General features: G+C 38.9%; 1 protein-coding gene across 2 annotated transcripts in view; it reads right to left on the reverse strand.

Annotated features, from left to right (window-relative positions):
• Positions 1 to 9102, reverse strand: part of COL11A1 (collagen type XI alpha 1 chain) — a 201271-nt gene extending 192169 nt beyond the window's left edge. The window contains exon 1 of one of the 2 annotated variants that reach the window (XM_044238784.1): positions 8690 to 9102. In XM_044238784.1, the coding sequence (XP_044094719.1) occupies positions 8690 to 8795 (106 nt within the window). In that variant the 5' untranslated portion in view covers positions 8796 to 9102. The remainder of the gene's footprint in view (positions 1 to 8689) is intronic. The other variant, XM_044238783.1, reaches the window with a different exon arrangement.
• Positions 9103 to 9360: the final 258 nt, after the last annotated feature.

Genomic DNA, 9360 nt, shown 5'->3' on the forward strand with positions numbered 1-9360 from the left:
TAAAATAATCATAAAGTAAAAATATAGATAGGCTGCTCTTTCTAATATTATTAAGCAAAATCAGAAATCCCTAACAACATACAAAACAGATAAAAGTTTCAAAATGAATATATGCCAGAATTTTCCCAATTAATACTTCAACAGATTGATACCACTCTTGCCTTAAACTTTCTTGTTCACCAGCAGACAGTGAAATGATGATTTATGTTGCTGTCAAAACAAAAATATGGCTTCATATGGTGTTTTTCTCTATGAGATTATTATGTTAAAGCAAACTACAATTTTAGAGGTAATATAGGCAATTAGTAGCTTCAAATATTTAGAAGTGTCTTTGAAGAGAATGTGCAAAATCTGTTCTCCAAATGAGGAAAGCTCGAGGGATATCCCAATTCATTCACTTATAGAGAAAAAGTGAAGAAAGAGGGAGGGATGTAATTACTGCTAACGACAAGACGAGTAGGTCCCTTCACACCACTCCCAAGTTAACTAAGTTTAACCATGTTCCAGTCCACTGGGCAAAGTTAAGAAGATAGTTTGCAATCTAAATAGTGACTGTATTATATCCTGTGCATTCTGGCATTCTTGGTAGACCCTGAGGACAGAAATAAAACCAAATCATAGTTACTATCTCCCAGTAACTCCTACAGGAAGACTAACAGATAAATGAGTAATTTTTAAAATAATGGTATTTTTTTTGCAAACTATGTATCTTTTAGTTAATAATCTCCCAGTTGATTATATTCCAAACAGCTTTTAGATAACCAGATCTGACACTTCTGTACTGAAAGTAATAGGTATACTGCCATGTATCGGTCTCCCAGAGTGGAATAAGACCTGTGGTTTCTGGGGTGCCTGGGTGGCTCAGTGGGTTAAAGCCTCTGTCTTCGGCTCAGGTCATGATCCCAGGGTCCTGGGATCGAGCCCCACATCGGGCTCTGCTCAGCAGGGAGCCTGCTTCCTTCTCTCTCTCTGTCTGCTTCTCTGCCTGCTTGTGATCTCTGTCTGTCAAATAAATAAATAAAATCTTAAAAAAACAAAAACAAAAAAACCTGTGGTTCCTTGCAATGGATCCTGATTAGAACAGGCAGCAATTTGTAAGTGTCCTTGTTACTTAATGAAACCAAGTCAACCCCAATCTAAAACTTGAATGCTAACAGATACAGCTGTCAACTTCTCCTTAAATAAGTCAGAGGAAACAAAGTAACATTTATTGGCTTCCAGCAACAGCCCTTAGCATTCTTCACCATCATCAGGGTTTAGGTTTGTTCTTAAAATGGTAAGACCATTACCGCCTCCACCACAGAAACTAATGCAGGCTGAAGAGATACCTGAATTGTAACAATGCCTTTTGCCAAGTCCTCTTTAAATTTCTCCTTGGTAGCTTTCAAGTTACTCACACAATTGACATGGTGCTTACTGTGGTGCCTTTGCATGATCTGTCCATTACTGTTAAGCCCCAGGGCACTATAATCATAAGTCAGGGGGGCTGTGTAGAAACAGAACACAACATAAAATAAACATGAACAAACGATCAAAAACACAGGCTCTGGAACAAGACTGTCTAAATTAAAATCCTAGGTCTACACATAGAAGCTGTGTGACCTTAGACATAGTAATTAACTTCTCTGTTTTTTGGTTCCTTTATGGATAAAGTGTATATTTTAAATATTAGCGTACTTCCAGGGCAATTGTCAGAATGAAGTGAGATTCTACGTGAAAAGTGCTAACAACAGGACGTGGCACATAATAATAAGCGTACATTTAGGGTTAGATCTTACTATTCTATCTGCCTGGAGATATGAAGCCTGATCTAAATCTTGAAGTAGGTAAAGACAATTCCTAGATGGACGAGAAGGGAACAGATATTGGAGGGAAAGAGAATAGTGTGTTCTAGGACAAGGGAGAATACTGGCAAGAGGTTTAACATGGCTGAAGGGCAAGGTAAATGGGGCCAGGTCTGTGGCAGGTGGGAAATAGCTGGTCATCAGTCGGGACATACAAAGGGGTCCCGTCCTAAAGGCCACTCTACATCATGCTAACCCATTTGCAGAATATATTTATTCCTGAAACCAGTGAAGTATTCTGAAGACTCATCAGCGTTCAGAAAGAAGAGTGACAGGAGGGTGTACTCCACGGTCGACACTAGCCTAAGGAGAGAAGTCAGGGAAAATAGTGGTACAATATGCATGGCTCTTCCTTCTCCGCAGAGCTAATAGGAGCACAAAGTGCAAAGTGCTTTCAGAGTTTCTTATTAGTTTTGTCAGGAATTGCAACCTCTGCCCTTTCTGGCAGTCATCCTTTTGGGAAGTTGTTTGCGAAGAGCTGAGTGGGGAAGGAAAGCCAACCATCTCACACAGTGCAAGGTTCACGCCTGTAAGACCGGATGCCAGTTTACCAGTCAGACAGAGGAAGGAAGCTTCCACTGACACTCTATGCGCTCCAGTTCTATGAATAGGGACCTTCATTTGCCTGTACAGTACAGGGCCATTCAAGCGCAATTAAATTTGTTTAAAATAAGAAAGAAATGCTTTTTACGGAAAAAAAAAGAAGGTTTGAAGGGATTGCAAAAGTTGATTGTGCTAAAGCACTTTTACACAGGTTTGTTTTAGTTCTCAATTGTCAAGTCGTATTTAAGCTGGTCTCTTACTCTGAAATATGATAACCTTTCTTTTCTCTGAGTTCTTTCTCCTAAATTAATAGCACTGTCTCTAATTCCATGCGCAGCAAGTAAAGAGTTTATTTTACCAGATAACAGTAGGTCTGGTGATCAGCCAATGTCTAAAGAACCAGTAGCCAAGTCAGTAGTAGGCCAAAGACTGCAACCAACAGACACTGCTCACTAAATCACATTAAAATCGGCTTTCACCTTCTCTACCAGCTAGAGAAGTCAAGTTTTGAGACAACAGAAAGTACAAAAAAATGCCTACAAAAATAAAATTCTATTAGGGTTTTGCAAGAAAAAGAAATATATATAGTAGACACATTATAATACAGAAGACAGGTTAAAATGAAAAAAAAAAGTTTATATAATGAATTAAATTGCAAGAGATTAGAAGAAAAAAGTCCAAATTTAGGGACGTCATTAGAGTATACCAAAAGCTAAACTGAAATTTGTATCTAAAGTTGCCTCTACAGGCAGAGAATTTAGGGAACACTGCAACTTTTTATAACATCCGTGCATACCTCTCTTTCTTCTTTGCTAAGGAGCAAAACTTCAATGATCAAAAACAAAGTTTGGTTTCCTCTCACCACTCCCAGCTCAGGTCACATTTCCCCAGTATCAAATGAGGGAGGTGGAGGAGTAAAAGCAGAAATGCAGATCGCTCTCAGCCCCCACTCTGTAGTTGCCTTGAATTCCTAATGATTACACCAACTGCCCTTAATTATTTCTCCAAAGGTAGGAGGAAAGAAAAGTGTGTTTAGGGTACAATGGAATTCTGGCTTTTGAATAGCTAAGTATAATAATTAAAAATGATATAAAATGATGGGGATAGCTCAGTACCTATAAAACCCTGTACTCATATAAATTGCTAGCATTGTTCATGAATATAAACATTAGATTAGATTCCACAGTATCTTCTCCAGGATCCTAAAGACATATACTGTTTTCCCTGAAGATAGGAAAAGACTTCATTTGGTGGAAATACTAGATCTACCATTGTTGTTGTCAGCACAACAAATATGTAATCTCTTAGGAGTGTCTACTTCCCTACAGATTAATGTTCCATTTATTTTTGAGGTAGAAGTTGTATATGTAGTCTCAGATGCTTTAAAAACAATCCAAAAGAAAAATTAATTGGAATTTGCATTACTAAATGCTCTCCTATATTTTCCCAGAGTTTGCCACTTGTTTGTGAAAAGATTATCTATTCAACAAACAAACCATATCATGTAATAATCAATTCATTATCTGGTTTAGGACTAAAACCATACATATGTATAGTATATACCATCCAATCAAACTAAAATGAACTTGGAAAGCATAGAAATTTGACATCATTTATAATAAACTCATAGGTATATTATTAAATGAGTATATTATTTGAAATAAGTAATTTATAATAAATTTATATTATATAAATGTATAATTTCTTAGCTTCTTGAAAATTCGAAGTGTGCCCAGATCTCCATAACAACTTTAGAGTACGTAAAAAATACATTTCTAATCCAGCAACAAACACAGACAAAAAATATTTTACAAACTATTATGCTTTCTTCTCTAATACCGATAATCCTAAGATCACATAATTAGGTATATTAACAAAATAAATGATCAAAAATCACTGTTCTCCAAAATTGGGAAATTGAGGAATTTTTCAACACATTCTACAACTCGGTTTCCTGTCTGATTTTCTTTAACTCAATCATTTTCACTTAATTCATCTTCTCACTAAACTCCAACATGTACAGTTAGGCAATATTTGGTCATTCCATAAAGTCTCAGACCCACCATTATTTGCAGATATTTTTACCACTATTGCAGACCTTCACTATACTTACTTAGAAAAACACTGAATATTATAGAAATATTTTTTATGTTTTCATGAGAAAAACCATTCAGCTAATAACTTTTCTGTGCCTTGATTTCCTCATTAGTGAAGTGAGAAGACAGTAAAGGGAAACAATCTCTACAATAATTCCCATCTCTAGTATTCTCTTAAAAAAATCTAAACACCTTTCTTCCTTTGAAAAATTCAACTTTTTATTACACACTCAGCCAAGCTTGATTTGAGTCCATTCATTAACATTCACTACCAAACAGGCAATGCTTCAATAAATTAACCAGAGTGAGGAGAGTTTTTTTCAGAAAAGAAGCAAGTTTTAAAAAAGAAAGATAACTGTTTAGTTTGGGGGTTTGTTTTGTGCTTTGTTTTTTATTTTTATTTTTTGTCAGAAATCCTACCCAAGAATATAAAAAGAGATTCATGTTTGCCTTGCTATATTTTAGGCATAACTTAATTTGAATAATATGCTCTGTTAGTCACATTGAGGCAAAAACAGAACCTAAAATATTAATTAAATAAATTGTAAGCCATTATACTACCTAGGTATATACATTTCTCATTTGCAACTTCACAATTTTGTTAAAAAATATGAGAATACCTCTTAGAAAGTAATTTTTATAGCGTCTCAGTTCAGTATTTATTATGAAGCAAATTGTCACTTTGAGATATTAAGAAACTTAATTTTAAAACCAGTAGACAATTCTGGGAAAGTTTCTATTATTTAATCGAATATATATGTGACACCTAAGTCTGTGTAAAACAAACAGGAAGATGCTTCTCCTAAGATAGCTGGTTTTCGTTACTGTTTTTCTATTAGGCTGTGTCAATTTTTATTTAAAAAATAAGAGGAAAGACAATACAGATAACCCTAGTAGACACTGCATTTGTTATCAGAAGTGTATCTGACCTTTTAACTGATTCATGGTTAAGTAAGCGCAGGGACAAACTTGATCTCTTTGCAAAGCTGGATTAGCACATACTCTGGAAGCCAGCACCATTTCACCTGCTGATCCTGGGCACTCAAAACACTCCAGCAAGGCTCACTACCAATTGCTGAGAAACTCTGAAAGGTGCTCATAAAATTAATCAGCTTTTTGCAAGGCACGCTATTGGCTTAACCACCAAAGGTTGAATACCATTTTAACTAGTAAAAAATGATTCAATTAGGTACTATTTTTCTTAGTATTCAATTATAGCTTAACTTATTTTTAGAAGTCTTAAAACTATCACTCTGAATACAATCACAACACAGTCACTATAAATTTCAGGTAAATCTCAGGTTCTGTCTATAATAAGCAATTGCCAAGTTGATAAATCCAAAAATTTCTGAGATAAAATATTTATGTTAACCACAGGAAAACAAATGAAACATAATTTTGAAGTTAATGCAAATGAATATATTATAAAAATAACACTTTTATACTAAATCATAATAAATACTAAAAAAATTTTAATAGGTATATTAAAGATGACCAAGTTATGGAGTTTGGATTTGCACAGTAAAATAATATGATTCTGTGTGAGAGTATAAATTTTCTTTTAATTCATTCACTCCAAAAACTATGCTTTGTAAGGTAGATGTTTTAGGATTCTAACTACACTTTTTTTAGAATCTGATTTATTACGAACCCAGAACTCCTTACGACTTTAATGTCTTAAATCTAAGAAATACAAATTTTAGATGAAAATAGGCTTTTTTAAATTACCTTTCGATTTAGCAACCAAATCACACCCTACATCTCACCGACATCATAAATTATAGTACATAATCCCTTTATTTAGGAACTGGAATGAAATTATATCCATTGTTAATTCAACTGCAAATCGACTGGCTACCCTAAGAACTGAACACTGGATTTATTTTTTCCTTGTGTGATGATTCAGACCAGTGTTTCCTTTTTAAGCACTAGTATACTATTACTTCCTTTTTAAAAGTTTATTAAGTGGCAAAAATGCCAACAAGAGTAGATTTGTAAATATTACTCAGTGGGAAATAATAAGCACCTAGCAAGTTGATGACGCGAATACCGGATCGTACAGTCTGATCATCCAAATACTCTTGAAGGTTTAAGACATTTCGTCAGAAATGACAAACAAAAACAACATATGATCTTTAAATTTTGCTATTTCCCACATTATTTGCCCTTAAAATAATAAGCGGTGTTCTTTTTCCAGCATTTACTTCATGTGGTACTGGGATAATTGTTTCAGGTCTGAAGCTAGATTGAAAAGAGACAATTTAAGCACTACAAGTGTAGAAATTTGACCTTTCTGATATCCTTAGAGTTTTAAGGAAGGCCAAATGTGGAAAAGGAACAAAAATTTTCACTGAAATAATCCCTGAATGTCTACAATGGTGCCTCTTGAGTTTATATTTCATCCATCTTCATTGAAGAAAGTTTGGTTTCTATACTTTTAAATTAAGAGCTGGCATTGTGATACATTTGTCAATATGTGTATGTAACAAGCTGAAAAAGAAACGGCAGATCTGTACTTTCTTAACGGAGTGTCCTTTTCCAGCATCATTGTAGGATTTTTAAGAGGCCCTAGGTTCTAAGGGAGATGCTTAAATTCCAAATAATAAATAATACCAGCAGAGGGCAGAACTGCTGACAGAAATGACCAACCCAGCTGGTGACCAGGTACCAAAGGTAAAAAGCAAACTTTTGATGGATTCCACTTTCAAAGACTCTACCATTTATCCTTGAAAATATTGAGATGAATAAATTAAAATAATGAGCACAACTTGTATCCACATAGAAGCAAAATTTAAATTTGAGGCTCTGATTGTATTTACCAGGGAAAGCCAGGAGGAAGACGAATCCAGCACTGCCTGCTACTCAGGAAGGCGAGCACCACTAAGCTTGGGGAAGGAATACAGACCTGGTTTCCCAGAGTTCGGCCTCCGGGAGCGCTAATTCCCATTAGGGAGAACTCAGATCTGGGCATCTACCAGGGCCAGACTCAGGTTTCGGCTAAAGCCTGCGCATTTGGAATTGACAACTTATTTCTCCCTCAGCCAATCCTCGCCACCCTCCTTCCTACCCCCCACTTCTCTGTGCACTCGCGACAAATCTCGTTTTTCTACTCTAAACTGTTTGGACTCCGTTAACTCCAAAGGCCTTTGCCCGCCAGTCGTGTCTACGGCACCTAACGGACCGCTCCAGCCACATGCCTTTGCGGGAAAGGGCGGGGAAGGGGAGGGAGGAGGCCGAGGGGAGGAGTGAAGTCGCTCTCCCTTCTTGGGTACTGACAGGGCTGCAGTCTTCTGAGCAGGTCTGGTCATTGAATATTTGGTGGTGCCACGTAGGAACTTTTCCTTACCTCTCCCCTCCCACCCCATCGCAGGCCCCCTCCTCTCCCCTCCCAATCCCTAGTCCTCCTCCCCACCCCGTTTGCTTGGCGAGTTTCATCATTCTCCAAGAGAACTGCACGTCCAACCTGCAAGAAGAAGTGGGGGTTGGGGGTGGGGGTCACAGTGGAGAGGAGTGGACTGAAATTCAGGGAGCCGTGTTCTCCCTATCTTCCACCCGTTCTTTATAAGCTGCCAATTTTTTTTTCCACTTAAAATCTCTTCAAAATGCCACACACACACACACACACACACACACACACTTCTCAAGTCTTCTAGATTCATCACCTCTGCTTTCTCTTATATCCCGAAAAGTAAAAGAGCCTGTTTCTCACTTTGTTTCACACAAAGAACTTTATCAAGGTTCATTTTATACCCTTTCTCTATATTTTCTCCTCAGCTCACCCTTAAAAAGATATTTCCATTAGTTAGAATCTGAAGAAACCAGAAGATGTGTTCAAAGGGCAGTCTAGGGACTATTCCTCAAACAAAAGCTTTGTACAACTGCCCTTGTGCTCAAGGTAATATTTTTCCTCTTTTCAAAAAGGCTGAAAAGTGGTGAAGGGCATTTCAGCAGGCTCTGTGCCTGACAGATCTTTTTTTCCTGCTACCTCTTCTCCCATTACTGTCCCGCCTACATCCATCTCTCTCTCTCCAGCCTTCACTTCAACCTGGTGGCAGCGACAATCTGGATTTCATTTAAGAGAATTGTTTTGGGGTTTTGGGGGGGTGGGGGTAGGGCGGGGGAGGAAGCGTAAAGAGGGGGAGGGGCGCAGAATGACAAAGACCGACGGCACTCTCCCACCTCCCCAAAACCATTTTTTTTTCTTACCTCCTCTGACCTCTCTAGCCTGGAAGAGGAAAGTCAGTGCGAGGGTTGTTATGGTGAAATTCCAGAGCCACCGTTTCGTTTTCCACCTAGAGGACCACCGCTCCATCTCCGGGCCCCGCACTCAACTGTGAACTCAACCCACGAAACTGCGATTGCAGACCAACTTCGTCCCTTCCAAGGTATCGTCGGGGGTGTTTGCTACACAGCCATTGAGGTGGGAGAGGGGGGAAAAGTCAAAGGGCTTTTTCTTTAAAATTGGATGGTTTGCTTCCTTCCTGTGTCTCGCCCCCTCCTCTCCCTCTCGGTTGGCCCCGCCGGCCGGGACCCTCCGATCCGTCCTCTGCGGGGCCCTGCCTTCAGACTGAAGGCAGATGAGGGGCTTCGACCGAAAATCTGAGAGGACTGCGTGCCCCTAAAGGCTTCATGCCGTCAGTGGGCCGGACGAGAGGCTCTGGGCAGCCCCCTCCTCCGCCCACTCCCCTCCCGCGCCCCCCTTACCCCGAGAGAAACTGACAAGCCGGCAGAGGGTCAGACCCAATCACACGCCTCTCGGGCGGCCGCAAGCCCGCCCCCCTCTCCCTCTGCCCAAGAATCAGGACTCTGGGCAAGCCCAGCCCACCAACCACCCCCCATCTCCCCTCTCCTCTCCTCCCTCCTCTCCTACCCAAATC

The sequence above is a fragment of the Neovison vison genome, chromosome 2 (genome assembly GCF_020171115.1).
Source record: "Neovison vison isolate M4711 chromosome 2, ASM_NN_V1, whole genome shotgun sequence".
Classification (NCBI taxonomy): domain Eukaryota; kingdom Metazoa; phylum Chordata; class Mammalia; order Carnivora; family Mustelidae; genus Neogale; species Neogale vison.